Genomic DNA, 14,914 nt, shown 5'->3' with positions numbered 1-14,914 from the left:
TGGATGCTTGCAAGGCCTTGGATGGTAAAGGAAGGCCTCTGAGAAGACAGAAAATGCTGAAAATACTCAGCAGGTCAGCCAACATCCGTGGAGACCGAAACAGAGTTCACGTCTCAGGTCGAGATGCTGCCTGACCTGCTGAGTATTTCCAGCATTTTATGCTTTTATTTCAGGTTTACAGTATCCGCTCGCAGAGGGAAGAGGAAGATGCAGAAAAGGAAGATGCAGAAGAAGAGGAAGCAGAAGGAAGAATGCAACCCAGACTACCTCTTTCTGGTCAGGATATCCGGGATGGAATCATCTGCCTGCGGTACCAGTAGCCACAACCCCAAATCCCCTTTCAACATTTGTCCCCACACCTTATCTTCCCTCTGTTACTGACCTCTTGGCCACAATGCTGAAATAAAAGCTACCACAAAGGAAATTTTTCAATCCAACTTTATACATCTATCCATCCAATATGACATCAAGAGATCAACTAATCACCCTTATTCATTCCCTTAGTGACTGTCTTGCGTGTGCCTTTGCCTATCCTACTGATGTCACGCAGTGCTACCCCAATGACTGCAGCAGGGCTGGAAGAAGGCTGCTGACTTTCAGTGGGGGGATACTGCAAATGGCCTTGCAGGACAACCTTGAGGAGCTGGTGGCCAAGAGTGTGAAATCAAGTGGTGGTGTTTCTTCTTCTTCTTCACTCTCTTCTCCCTCTTCTTGGTCACCCACTGGCTGGGCAGGCTGCATTTCTTGGGTGTGTGAAATGAGGAAGGCACAAGGGTGGAGTTGTGGTGAGGGAAGGGCAGGAAATTAAGAGGTGCATGCGAGAAGGAGGATAAAGTATGAGTACACCAGCATTTTGTATCCTTTCAGCCCCACCGCTGGTCAAGGACTCAGCCATGCCCCTGCCAAGAATGGCACTGTTTCCTCCAAGGGGGTGAGGTGAAGCTAGGAATGGGAGGTGTGCCTCATGTTTGGTACAGATTGTTGGTAGGTGAGTGATTGGGGGGGTGGGTGGAGTCATGCATTGAGTAGTGTGTGAGGCTAGTGGTGCAGTTGGTAGGAGACGGCTTTTGAAGATGCATTCACTGACCTTGACCAGTGGTCTGAGGTCATGAAGCTTCTTTGGGCACTGGAGCCACGTGGTGGGGGCGACACTACTGGCAGTGACAGCCTCGGTGATCTGGTCCCACATCCTTCTTTCTGCAGGGTCTCCTGGCCCCTGTGGGTAGAGGACTTCTCTTTCAGTGTTGACCCCTGCACAAAGCTGGGGTGCTACGTGCAAGGCCCTGGGTGCTCCTTCCCTGGCTTGCTGAGCCATTTGTGTTGGTGCTGAAGCACTTTTAGCATTTTTTTTGTTAGGTTCAGCGTTAAGAGCTGAAGACTCCCATTTGGGAATTCTTTTCAATGTTATTTTTTTTTCAGAAGGCAGTTGAGCTGTAAGGGCTAAAAACTGCCTATTTGTACATGAATTTTATTTTTTTCATTTTAGAAGGCAGTTCTCCTTTATGGGACTGAACTGCTTTCTGAAATGACAGCCTTACTTTAAGAGAAGGCTGTTCTTTCTACAATGACGCTATGGCCACGCTACATTGGGCCTCCTGCCGGGATTAACACCATGAAAACGGCCTTGCACGGTATGTTTAGCACTGGGCTAATGTTAATCAGCAACCAGTGCCAATTCACCAGTCCTGCCAGCGCCACCATTTTCAGCGGCCGTTAACTCTGGCCCGCGGTGGCACTGGCAGGTTTTTAGCGATCTCCAATTTCTAGGCCCTTATGTTTGAAAGAATACCATACAATTTAAAATACTTCCAAACTCCATTGTTGTGTGAAGTTTTTGTATTTATAGTAATGAACCTGGATGGGCTGTCTGCCCAATTTAATTCTCCGCTTCACTCCCACTCTGATCTCTCTGTCCTCGGCCTCTTACATTGTTCCAATGAAGCTCAACGTTAGTTCAAAGAACAGCACCTCATCTTTCGATTAGGCACTTTACAGCCTTCTGGACTCAACATAGAGTCCATCAATTTCAGACTATAGCCCCTACTTCCATTTTTCAGGCTGTATGATTTTGCCATCCCCATTTGCAACATTTTATCTTTCCGGCCTCCTACCTTAGCACAGAATGTTCCTTCAATTTCTTCCTCCCCTCCCACCCACCCCCCCCCCTCCCCCCCACCCCCCCCACTCCCCCCTCTCCCTGCCTCTGCACCTGCTTAAAACCTGTTACATCTCCAGCTTTTTCCCGTTATGATGAAGTGTCCCAGACCTGAAACGTTGGGCTGGATTTTCATTGAGGAGTCCCGCCTCCATTGAGTTCTAGCCAACCCATGCGATTTAGACTTGATTGACCTTGTTGAGCCCACCCAGCGGGCTCAGCAGGCCAATTAAGGGCCACCCGGCAACAGGTGACGTCACAGATTGACATTTCATCTGTCAAGACCTTTTGACAGATGAAATATCAGCGTTTCACAGCTGTTTGAAGCTGTCAAACACTGACAATCTGTACTCCAAGTTAATTTCTTCCTGTCAGGGTGATTTAGAGATCTCCCCGGAACAGAAAGCTGAATGCTGCAATTTTTGACAGCTCGCAGCCATTCTGCTTTCTGTGCTGGTGAGATGAGGGACTCCCGAGACCTGAGGAAAGAAGGCTATGAAGGTATGTAAAGGTATGTAAAACTTCTTTAAATGCTTTACACACACCAAACACACTTACCTTTGCACTCATGCACACGTCACTCACCTGAACACCGGACATCTCGACACCCCCCCAAGCCCTTCATCCCGACGGTCCGCCTCCTCTAACTTGGCGTGGTTTGGAGCCATCAGAAATCCCACACTTCAACATTAAAAATAGGGATTATGCTAAAAACTGCCTGTTAACTACCTGTTAACAGGCAGTTAATTGGCACTAATCCCCTTCCCGCCTTGGGGAGGCGGGTCCCAGTGCGGGGCGGGTACCCGCCTCCTTTGAAACTAGCATGGAGGCGGGTTAGGGGCGGGATGGTGTCGGGACCCCTGATTTTGGGATTTTAACCCCCCACATGCCTCCAATCCCGCCTCCACGGCCCAATGAAAATCCTGCCTGTTAACTCTGTTTCTCTCTCCACGGATGCTGCCTGGCCTGCTGAGTGTTTCCAGCATTTTCTGTTGTTATTGCAGATTTCCAGCATCCGCAGTATTTTGCTATTGTATTAGACTGGGCCAGGATGGGCAGAAACCGAATGCTGAACATTATGTAAGAAGTCACACAACACCAGGTTATAGTCCAACAGCTTTATTTGAAGTCACAAGCTTTCGGAACGCTGCTCCTTCGTCAGGTGAAGTGGAGAGATGCATAAAGACACAGCTTATATAGTCAGAGAATGTCAGATGTTTACAGGTAATCTTTCTAACTGCCATTTATCACACCTCGGCAGAGAGATAATCACAGCAATCAAAGGTGTGAATGGTGTCCGAAAGGACTACAGATCACGAACCCACTCAAGTCGACCTACAACACAGACTACGCTGAGAGACTCTGCCGTCGTACCTCTCGCACACTCCTCAACCATCTCGTACACCAGCTCTACAGCAGACGCCGCAACCTCAAAACCGAGGTGGAGTCCAGGTTCTCAGCCTGTGCTCAGGACACAGCAGACCAGCTACGAGACACCACCGAACAGACGAGGCAATGGAACTACACTGCCTACATGCACACCAAGAACAGGAAGCTTGAGAAACTCGGCATCACCAGCAGCAGCAACCAAGCCTCCCCCGGTACCACGGTTGAAACCACAGGGAAGTCCATCGTCAACCTGTCCGACCACACCCTTCAACCAGACGAAATTGAAGTTCTCAGCCGAGGGCTCAATTTCTGCCCCACCACCAAAATGGACCCCATCGGTCTCGCGGCAGACACAGAGGAGTTCATCAGGAGAATGAGGCTCCGGGAATTCTTCCACAAATCCCAAGATGTCAGCAGCGAACCCAATGAGACAATCAATGATCCAGAACAGCAGACAGAGGGATCCGCAGTGCAGCAACCGAAGAAGAAAGAGTCAAATTGGACCCCTCCGGAGGGTCGCTGCCCTAAGCTTGACATGTATGCTCAAGCTGTCAGGAGATGCATCAACGCCAGATTCATCAGCCGCACTCACAAGACAGTCCAGAATGTCACCCGAGCACAACGCAATGCCATCCACGCTCTCATGACCAACTGCAACATCGTCATCAAACCAGCAGACAAAGGAGGAGCCATCGTCATACAGAACAGAACGGGCTATTGCAAAGAAGCATACTGACAACTGGACAACCAGGAACACTACAGACAGTTACCCGCAGATCCGACCAAAGAACACATCTGTCAACTCAACAGACTGATCAAGACCTTCGATCCAGACCTTCAAAGCATCCTACGCGCTCTCATCCCACGTACTCCCCGCGTGGCAGACTTCTACTGCCTCCCAAAGATACACAAAGCCAACACACCCGGACATCCTATCGTATCAGGCAACAGAACCCTGTGTGAGAACCTCTCTGGATACGTTGAGGGCATCCTGAAACCCATCGTACAGGGAACCCCCAGCTTCTGTCGCGACACTACAGACTTCTTACAGAAACTCAGCACCCACGGACCAGTTGAACCAGGAACACTCCTCGCCACGATGGACGTCTCGGCACTCTACACCAGTATCCCCCACGATGACGGCATCGCTGCGACAGCCTCAGTACTCAACACCAACAACAGCCAATCTCCAGATGCCATCCTACAACTCATCCGCTTCATCCTTGACCACAATGTCTTCACCTTCGACAACCAGTTCTTTACCCAAACACACGGAACAGCCATGGGGACCAAATTCGCACCCCAATATGCCAACATCTTCATGCACAAGTTCGAGCGAGACTTCTTCGCTGCACAGGACCTCCAACCAATGCTATACACCAGATACATCGACAACATTTTCTTCCTATGAACCCATGGCGAAGAATCACTGAAAAGACTACACGATAACATCAACAAGTTCCATCCCACCATCAAACTCACCATGGACTACTCCTCAGAATCGGTTTCATTCTTGGACACACGAATCTCCATCAAAGACAGACACCTCAGCACTTCACTCTACCGCAAGCCCACGGACAACCTCACGATGCTCCACTGCTCCAGGTTCCATCCTAACCATGTTAAAGAAGCCATCCCCTATGGACAAGCCCTGCGAATACACAGGATCTGCTCAGATGAGGAGGAACGCGATGGACACCTACAGACGCTGAAAGACGCCCTCGTAAGAACGGGATATGACGCTCGACTCATTGATCGACAGTTCCAACGGGCCAGAGCGAAAAATCGTATAGGCCTCCTCAGAAGACAAACACGGGACACAACCAACAGAGTACCCTTCGTCGTCCGGTACTTCCCCAGAGCAGAGAAACTACGCCATGTTCTTCGCAGCCTTCAACATGTCATCGATGACAACGAACACCTCGCTAAGGCCATCCCCACGCCTCCACTACTCGCCTTCAAACAGCCGCCTAACCTCAAACAGACTATCGTTCGCAGCAAATTACCCAGCTTTCAGGAGAACAGCGACCACGACATCACACAACCCTGCCACAGCAACCTCTGCAAGACATGCCAGATCATCAACACAGATACCAGTGGGATTGATTGATTTAATTTAAATTCAATTAATTAAAGGGTAAATCATGGCAGGACAGCCTGGCCCTGTGATCTGCTCCTCCTGCAATATGTGGGAACTCAGGGACACTTCCGGTGTCCCTGACAACTACGTGTGCAGGAAGTGCACCCAGCTGCAGCTACTGACAGACCGCATTGCGGCGCTGGAGCTGCGATTGGATGCATACTGGAGCGTTCACGATGCTCGGGACATCGTGAATAGCACGTTTAGGGAGTTGGACACACCACAGGTAGAGGTTGGACAGGAAGAAAGGGAACGGGTGACCAACAGGCAGAGTACTAGGCGCAGGCAAGTAGTGCAGGGGTCCCCTGTGGCCATCCCCCTCTCCAACAGATACACCACTTTGAGTACTGTTGGGGGGGATGGCTTATCAGAGGAAGGCAGCAGCAGCCAACTTCCTGGCACCAGGGGTGGCTCTGCTGCACAGAATGGGAGGAAAAAGAGTGGTAGAGCTATAGTAATAGGAGATTCAATTGTAAGGGGAATAGATAGGCGTTTCTGCGGCCGCAAACGAGACTCCAGGATGGTGTGTTGCCTCCCTGGTGCAAGGGTCAAGGATGTCTCCGAGCGGCTGCAGAACATCTTGGAAGGGGAGGGTGAACAGCCAGTTGTCGTGGTGCATATAGGCACCAACGATGTAGGTAAAAAGCGGGATGAGGTCCTAAAAGCGGAATATAGGGAGTTAGGAGGTAAATTAAAAAACAGGACCTCAAAGGTAGTAATCTCAGGATTGCTACCAGTGCCACGTGCTAGTCAGAGTAGAAATAGAAGGATACTTCAGATGAATACGTGGCTAGAGGAATGGTGCCAGGGGGATGGATTCAAATTCCTGGGACACTGGAACCGGTTCTGGGGGAGGTGGAACCAGTTCAAACCGGACGGTCTGTACCTGGGCAGGGCTGGAACCGATGTCCTAGGGGGTTTGTTTGCTAGTGCTGTGGGGGAGGGTTTAAACTAAAATGGAAGGGGGTTGGGAACCTGAGCAGGGAGACAGAGGAAAGGGAAACAAGGATAAAAGCAAAAGATAGGAAGGAGAAAAACAAAAGTGGCAGTCAAAGAAATCAAGGGTTTAAATCAAACGTGGCCACAGTAAATAATAATTCTAATAGGTCTAAGAGTGTTAAAAAAACAAGCCTGAAGGCTTTGTGTCTTAATGCGAGGAGCATTTGTAATAAGGTGGATGAATTGGCTGCGCAAATAGAGGTAAACGAATATGATTTGGTTGGGATTACGGAAACGTGGCTCAAGGATGGCCAAGACTGGGAACTCAACATCCAGGGGTATTCGATATTCAGGAAAGATAGGCAAAAAGGAAAGGGAGGTGGGGTAGCATTACTGGTTAAAGAAGGGATTAACACAATGGTAATGAAGGATATTAGCTCTGATGATGTGGAATCTGTATGGGTAGAATTGAGAAATACTAAGGGGAAAAAAACATTAGTGGGAGTGGTATATAGACCTCCAAACAGTAAGGCGGAGGTTGGGAATGGCATTAAAAGGGAAATTAAAGAAGCGTGCAATAAGGGCACAGCAGTCATCATGGGTGACTTTAATCTACATATAGATTGGGCTAACCAAATTAGTAACAATACTGTGGAGGAGGAATTCCTGGAGTGTTTACGGGATGGTTTCCTGGACCAATATGTCGAGGAACCAACCAGGGATCAGGCCATCTTAGACTGGGTATTACGTAACGAGAAAGGATTAATTAGCAATCTTGTTGTACGAGGCCCCTTGGGTCGGAGCGATCATAATATGATCGAATTCTTCATTAAGATGGAGAATGAAGTAGTTGACTCAGAAACTAGGGTCCTCAATTTAAATAAAGGAAACTACGATGGTCTGAGGAGCGAGTTGGGTAGGATTGATTGGGGAATGGCACTCAAAGGGTTGACGGTGGATAGGCAATGGCAAACATTCAAAGACCGAATGGATGAACTACAGAATTTGTTCATCCCAGTTTGGCATAAAAATAAAACAAAAAAGGTGACTCAACCGTGGCTAACAAGGGAAATTAGGGATAGCATAAGATCCAAGGAGAGGACATACAAATTGGCCAGAAAAAGCAATAATCCTGAGGATTGGGAGCAGTTCAGGATTCAACAAAGGAGGACAAAGGGATTAATTAAGAAAGGGAAACTAGAATATGAGAGTAAGCTTTCAGGGAACATAAAAACTGACTGTAAAAGCTTTTATAGATATGTGAAGAGAAAAAGATTGGTGAAGTCAAGCGTAGGTCCCTTGCAGTCAGAATCGGGGGAATTTATAATGGGGAACAAAGAAATGGCAGACCAACTAAATACATATTTTGGTTCTGTCTTCACAAAGGAGGACACAAATAACCTCCCAGAAGTACCGGGGAACATAGGGTCTGATGAAAGGGTGGAACTGAAAGAAATCAGTATTTGTAGGGAAATGGTGTTAGGAAAATTGATGGGACTGAAGGCCGATAAATCCCCAGGGCCTGATAATCTACATCCCAGGGTACTTAAGGAAGTGGCCCTAGAAATAGTAGATGCATTGCTGGTCATCTTCCAGAACTCAATAGGCTCTGGAACAGTACCCATGGATTGGCAGGTAGCTAATGTTACCCCACTATTCAAAAAAGGTGGCAGAGAAAAAGCGGGGAATTATAGACCGGTAAGCCTGACATCGGTAGTGGGGAAAATGCTAGAGTCCATTATAAAAGATGTAATAGCAGAGCACTTGGAAAGCAGTGACAAGATCGGACAAAGTCAACATGGATTTACAAAAGGTAAATCATGCTTCACTAATCTACTGGAATTTTTTGAGGATGTAACTGGTAAAATAGATAAGGGAGAACCAGTGGATGTGGTGTATTTGGACTTTTAGAAGGCTTTCGATAAGGTCCCGCATAAGAGATTAGCGTGCAAAATTAAGGCACATGGGATTGGGGGCAAGGTATTGACTTGGATAGAGAACTGGTTGGCGGACAGAAAGCAAAGAGTTGGAATAAACGGGTCGTTTTCCGAGTGGCAGGCAGTGACTAGTCGGGTACCGCAAGGGTCGGTCCTAGGACCCCAGCTGTTCACAATATATATTAATGATCTGGATGAGGGAATTGGATGTAATATCTCCAAATTTGCAGATGACACAAAGCTGGGGGGGAGGGTATGCTGTGAGGAGGATGTCATGAAACTCCAGTACGATTTGGACAGGTTAGGTGATTGGGCAGAAACATGGCAAATGCACTATAATGTGGATAAATGTGAGGTTAACCACTTTGGAGGCAAAAACAGGAAGGCAGATTATTATTTGAATGGCAATAGATTGGGTGAAGGGGAAGTGCAAAGAGACCTGGGTGTTCTTGTGCACCAGTCGCTGAAGGTAAGCATGCAGGTGCAGCAGGCGGTTAAGAAGGCAAATGGTATGTTGGCCTTCGTAGGAAGAGGGTTCGAGTACAGGAATAAGGATGTCTTGCTACAGTTGTACAGGGCCTTGGTGAGACCGCTCCTTGAGTATTGTGTGCAGTTTTGGTCGCCTTATCTGAGGAAGGATGTTCTTGCCATGGAAGGAGTGCAGCGAAGATTCACCAGGCTGATACCTGGGATGGCAGGAATGACGTATGAGGAGAGATTGCGTCGATTGGGCTTATACTCACTGGAGTTTAGAAGATTGAGAGGGGATCTCATCGAAACCTATAAAATTCTGTCAGGCCTGGACAGACTAGATGCTGGAAGGATGTTCCCGATGGTCGGGGAGTCCAGAACCAGGGGTCATAGTCTAAGGATAAGGGGTAGGACATTTAGGACTGAAATGAGGAGGAATTTCTTCACCCAAAGAGTGGTGAACCTGTGGAATTCTCTGCCACAGAGGGCGGTGGAGGCCAGTTCATTAAATATATTCAAGAAAGAGTTGGATATATTTCTTAAGGCTAAAGGGATCAAGGGATATGGGGAGAAGGCAGGGACAGGGTACTGAATTTGAATGATCAGCCATGATCTCATTGAATGGCGGAGCAGGCTCGAAGGGCCGAATGGCCTACTCCTGCTCCTATCTTCTATGTTTTTATGTTTCTATCATCACACGTGAGGACACCACCCACCAGGTACATGGTACATACTCATGTGACTTGGCCAACGTTGTCTACCTCATACGTTGCAGGAAAGGATACCCCGGAGCATGGTACATCGGCGAGACCATGCAGACACTGCGACAACGGATGAACGGACACCGCGCAACAATCGCCAGGCAGGAGTGTTCCCTCCCAGTCAGGGAACACTTCAGCAGTCAAGGACATTCAGCCTCCGATCTTCAGGTAAGCATTCTCCAAGGCGGCCTTCGAGACACACGACAACGCAAAATTGTCGAGCAGAAACTGATAGCCAAGTTCCGCACCCATGAGGACGGCCTGAACCGGGATCTTGGGTTCATGTCACGCTACATGTAACCCCACCTGACGTAGGGTCATCCAGACTTGAGTCGTCGTTGGCTTGTTCTCTCTACACAGATGCGGCCGGACCTGCTGTGATTTCCAGCAAAAAAAATGTTTTTTGTCTGTTTTTTTGATTTTCACACAGACCCCAGCATCTGCAACATTTGACCCCTTGTGACCCCACCTCATTGTTCTTTAATGTAATGTTTTCCTGACTGACCTGTTTGGACACCATTCACACCGTTGATTGCTGTGATTATCTCTCTGCCGAGGTGTGATAAATGGCAGTTAGAAAGATTACCTGTAAACATCTGACATTATTCTCTGACTATATAAGCTGTGTCTTTATGCATCTCTCCACTTCACCTGACGAAGGAGCAGCGCTCCGAAAGCTTGTGATTTCAAATAAAGCTGTTGGACTATAACCTGGTGTTGTGTGACTTCTTACATTTGTCCACCCCAGTCCAACTCCGGCATCTCCACACCTGAACATTATGGACTTAGGTGGACAAGTCACAAAAGATGATACACAATCACTGGCTATGGAAGCACAACCCATGTAGACCTGTAAGGAGCAATGTCATTAGGACAATAAAGCTTATGACGTAGATAAGGGATTTATGAGATGGGATTGAAAAAGAGACTCGTTATTGACAGATCATGGAATTATATTCTTTTGGTTTGATTTTTAATGTATTTTCTCTCATTTTTAATTTTTGTGATCAGAATCTTGCAGCTTACACATTGGAACAATACTGTAACCATAAAAAAAAATCTTCCTACCTTCCACATATTAGCATCTTTTCCATAGACAACTGCCATGTTGCTGACCTTGCTTGATTGAATGGCCTCTTTCTCAGTGTCATTCAGTATCTCAGCAACAAAACCCATAAATGAGTTGTCAGGACTATGTGCTATCAAGAAACAAATTGGAAACATTGTGTTAAACAGAAGAGATGTAGAACATTAAAACTGTTGAACCAGAACAATAAAAATAGGACAACATGCAAAATAATCAGTTTTGTTATCAGTTCATATCTGGCTTTATTCCAACCGTACGGTTTTCAAGCTGGATCACATAGATATTTCTCATAACATAGCAGCTAAAAGAATGTGAAAAAGTGGAAGAAATTCCTTTTGGTATTATTTAGTAGCATCCAATTTAAATTTTGCGTAGTGTTTTAGTCTATCAGCATAAATATTTTCACACAGCCCGGTAAAATACCACAACACATCACCATATATAATCAGTTGTTATCACTGTCATTTTGAGCAGAATAGCCTACAGGAATCACTTGACTATGCAAAAATACCCTAAAAAATCTGGCTAGAAGTATGGAGAAGTCAATTAGACCTATCTGTGGAGTCATGGAAGAAGCATCGTCTGCACTTGTTTAAAAAAAATACCCCAGGGATCCTTGTTACTGTATTTTGACTACTGGTTATATCATGCTCTCACATGATCGATGTCAAAGATGGTAAAATAAACTCTTCACCAGACAGTGGCTTTGGCTATTAACTGCCAAACAGATTTATTAAACAGCAAATGGATAAGTAAAGAGAAGCAATGACAGATGCTGGATTCAGAATAACTATGTTTACTATTGCAGAAAATAGAAAAAAAACAAAAGAATTATGTCTGCTGTGCTAACCCGCAATGAAAACTAGACTGGACAAAACACCCCATAACATTATGTGGCAGTTTGCCTATTTGTCCCTCTCTTTTGGCTTGGGATGGGACTGCTAATGGATATAAGAGATATTGGGAAATACTTATCAAAATAGACCAGGACAAAGGAAATCTAAATATGCATGTTTTAAACTCAAGTAGAGCTGCCTATCAAACATATATTCAAATAAAACCCCAAATATGGTCGTATTTGAATGGCTTGGCATCTCCCTAAGGTATCTAACCAGATGCAATGGGCAAAATATTCTTCTCTTTTCTATCCATCTTTGGGCAACACTGGGACAAGCAGCAGAGGGGAATCAACCAGGGAACCATTCCCTCATGTCGAGGAACCAACTAGAGATCAGGCCATCTTAGACTGGGTATTATGTAATGAGAAAGGATTAATTAGCAATCTTGTGCGAGGCCCCTTGGGTCGGAGCGATCATAATATGATAGAATTCTTCATTAAGATGGAGAGTGAAATAGTTGACTCAGAGACTAGGGTCCTGAATTTAAATAAAGGAGACTACGATGGTATGAGGTGCGAGTTGGGTAGGATTGATTGGGGAATGTCACTCAAAGGGTTGACGGTGGATGGGCAATAGCAAACATTCAAAGACCGCATGGATGAACTACAGAATTTGTTCATCCCAGTTTGGCATAAAAATAAAACAAAAAAGGTGACTCAACCGTGGCTAACAAGGGAAATTAGGGATAGCATAAGATCCAAGGAGAGGACATATAAATTGGCCAGAAAAAGCAGTAAACCTGAGGATTGGGAGCAGTTTAGGATCCAACAAAGTAGGACAAAGGGATTAATTAAGAGGGGGGAAATAGAGTATGAGAGTAAGCTTGCAGGGAACATAAAAACTGACTGTAAAAGCTTTTATAGATATGTGAAGAGAAAAAGATTGGTGAAGTCAAGCATAGGTCCCTTGCAGTCAGAATCAGGGGAATTTATAATGGGGAACAAAGAAATGGCAGACCAATTAAATACATACTTTGGTTCTGTCTTCACAAAGGAGGACACAAATAACCTCCCAAAGATGTCGGGGAACATAGGGTCTAATGAAAGGGAGGAACTGATAGAAATCAGTATTTGTAGGGAAATGGTGTTAGGGAAATTGATGTGATTGAGGGCCAATAAATCACCAGGGCCTGATAATCTACATCCTAGGGTACTTAAGGAAGTGGCCCTAGAAATAGTAGATGCATTGCTGGTCATCTTCCAAAATTCGATAGACTCTGGAACAGTACCCAAGGATTGGCGGGTAGCTAATGTTACCCCACTGTTCAAAAAGGGTGGTAGAGAGAAAACAGGAAATTACAGACCGGTAAGCCTGACATCGGTAGTGGGGAAAATGCTAGCGTCCATTAAAAAGGATGTAATAGCAGAGCACTTGGAAAAAAGTGACCGGATCGGACAAAGTCAACATAGCTTTACAAAAGGTAAATCGTGCTTGACTAATCTACTGGAATTTTTTGAGGATGTAACTGGTAAAATAGATAAGGGAGAACCAGTGGATGTGGTGTATTTGGATTTTCAAAAGGCTTTCGATAAGGTTCCGCGTAAGAGATTAGCGTGTAAAATTAAGGTACATGGGATTGGGGGCAAGGTATTGACATGGATAGAGAACTGGTTGGCAGACAGAAAGCAAAGAGTTGGAATAAACGGCTCTTTTTCCAAGTGGCAGGCAGTGACTAGTGGGGTACCGCAGGGATCGGGCCTTGGACCCCAGCTATTCACAATATAAATGATCTGGACGAGGGGATTTGATGTAATATCTCCAAGTTTGCAGACGACACAAAGCTGGGTGGGCGTGTGTGCTGTGAGGAGGATACCGAGAAACTCCAGTATGATTTGGACAGGGTTGGGTGATTGGGCAGAAGCATGGCAGATGCAATATAACGTGGATAAATGCGAGGTTATCCACTTTGGTGTCAAAAACAGGAAGGCAGATTATTATCTGAATGGCAATAGATTGGGAGAAGGGGAAGTGCAACGAGACCTGGGTGTCCTTGTGCACCAGTTGCTGAAAGCATGCAGGTGCAGCAGGCGGTTAAGAAGGCAAATGGTATGTTGGCCTTTGTAGCGAGAGGGTTTGAGTACAGGGAAAAGGATGTCTTGCTGCAGTTGTACAGGGCCTTGGTGAGACCACATCTGGAGTATTCTGTGCAGTTTTGGTCGCCTTCTCTGAGAAAGGATGTTCTTGCCATGGAAGGAGTGCAGGGAAGATTCACCAGGCTGATACCTGGGATGGCAGGAATGACGTATGAGGAGAGATTGGGTCGATTGGGCTTGTACTCCCTGGAGTTTAGAAGAATGAGAGGGGATCTCATTGAAACTTATAAAATTCTAACAGGGCTAAGCAGACTAGATGCTGGAAGGATGTTCTCGATGGTCGGGGAGTCCAGGACCAGGGGTCACAGTCTAAGGATAAGGGGTAAGCCATTTAGGACAGAGATGAGGAGGAATTTCTTCACCCAGAGAGTGGTGAACCTGTGGAATTCTCTCCCAAAGAAGGCAGTAGAGGCCAATTCATTAAATATATTCAAGAAGGAGTTGGATATATTTCTTAAGGCTAAAGGGATCAAGGGATATGGAGAGAAGGCAGGAACAGGGTACTGAATTTGGATGATCAGCCATGATCTCATTGAATGGCGGAGCAGGCTCGAGGGGCCGAATGGCCTACTCCTGCTCCTATCTTCTATGTTTCTATGTCATTTCCCCACTGGTCACCAGGATCAGTGCCAGGAGTCGTGGGTGGGCACAAAGCCCACCGCACTGCAGTTCCTGTTGAAATTCAAAATCAACGCCACCTATGTTCTGTGAGTGAACTTGTTTTTTAACAGCATATGTACCACAACAGAAACAAACTCCAACTTTGAACTCTCAGTTAAGCAACTTTATGACAATGTACTGATATATGCAAATGATTATGAGTGCCCAGTTTTGCTCTTCAGTCTGTACTTTATAAAATATACAAGAAACAAAAAAATATGAAGCAAGACTAGGTGATTTGACCAACTGAATCCACTTTTTTCAACTTGCACTGTCATAAATTAATCCAATCTTTTGAATGAGAGTGGCCTTGAAATTACACTGTGGGATAATAGTTATGATCACATTAAGTGGATAACCTTTCAGATGCATGTATTACCTTA

General features: G+C 46.0%; 1 protein-coding gene across 1 annotated transcript in view; it reads right to left on the bottom strand.

The window, feature by feature from the left end:
- The window catches only part of mgat5b (alpha-1,6-mannosylglycoprotein 6-beta-N-acetylglucosaminyltransferase B), a 1,090,939-nt gene that overhangs the window by 117,609 nt on the left and 958,416 nt on the right, over positions 1–14,914 (bottom strand). Inside the window, exon 11 of the mRNA XM_085963547.1 lies at positions 10,861–10,991. Within this exon, the coding sequence (XP_085819673.1) occupies positions 10,861–10,991 (131 nt within the window). The remainder of the gene's footprint in view (positions 1–10,860; positions 10,992–14,914) is intronic.

This window comes from Somniosus microcephalus, chromosome 21 (genome assembly GCF_052327205.1).
Source record: "Somniosus microcephalus isolate GS21.2 chromosome 21, FLI_Smic_1.0, whole genome shotgun sequence".
NCBI lineage: Eukaryota > Metazoa > Chordata > Chondrichthyes > Squaliformes > Somniosidae > Somniosus > Somniosus microcephalus.
Note: the sequence above shows the minus strand (reverse complement) of the source record. Positions and strands in the feature narration are given on the sequence as shown.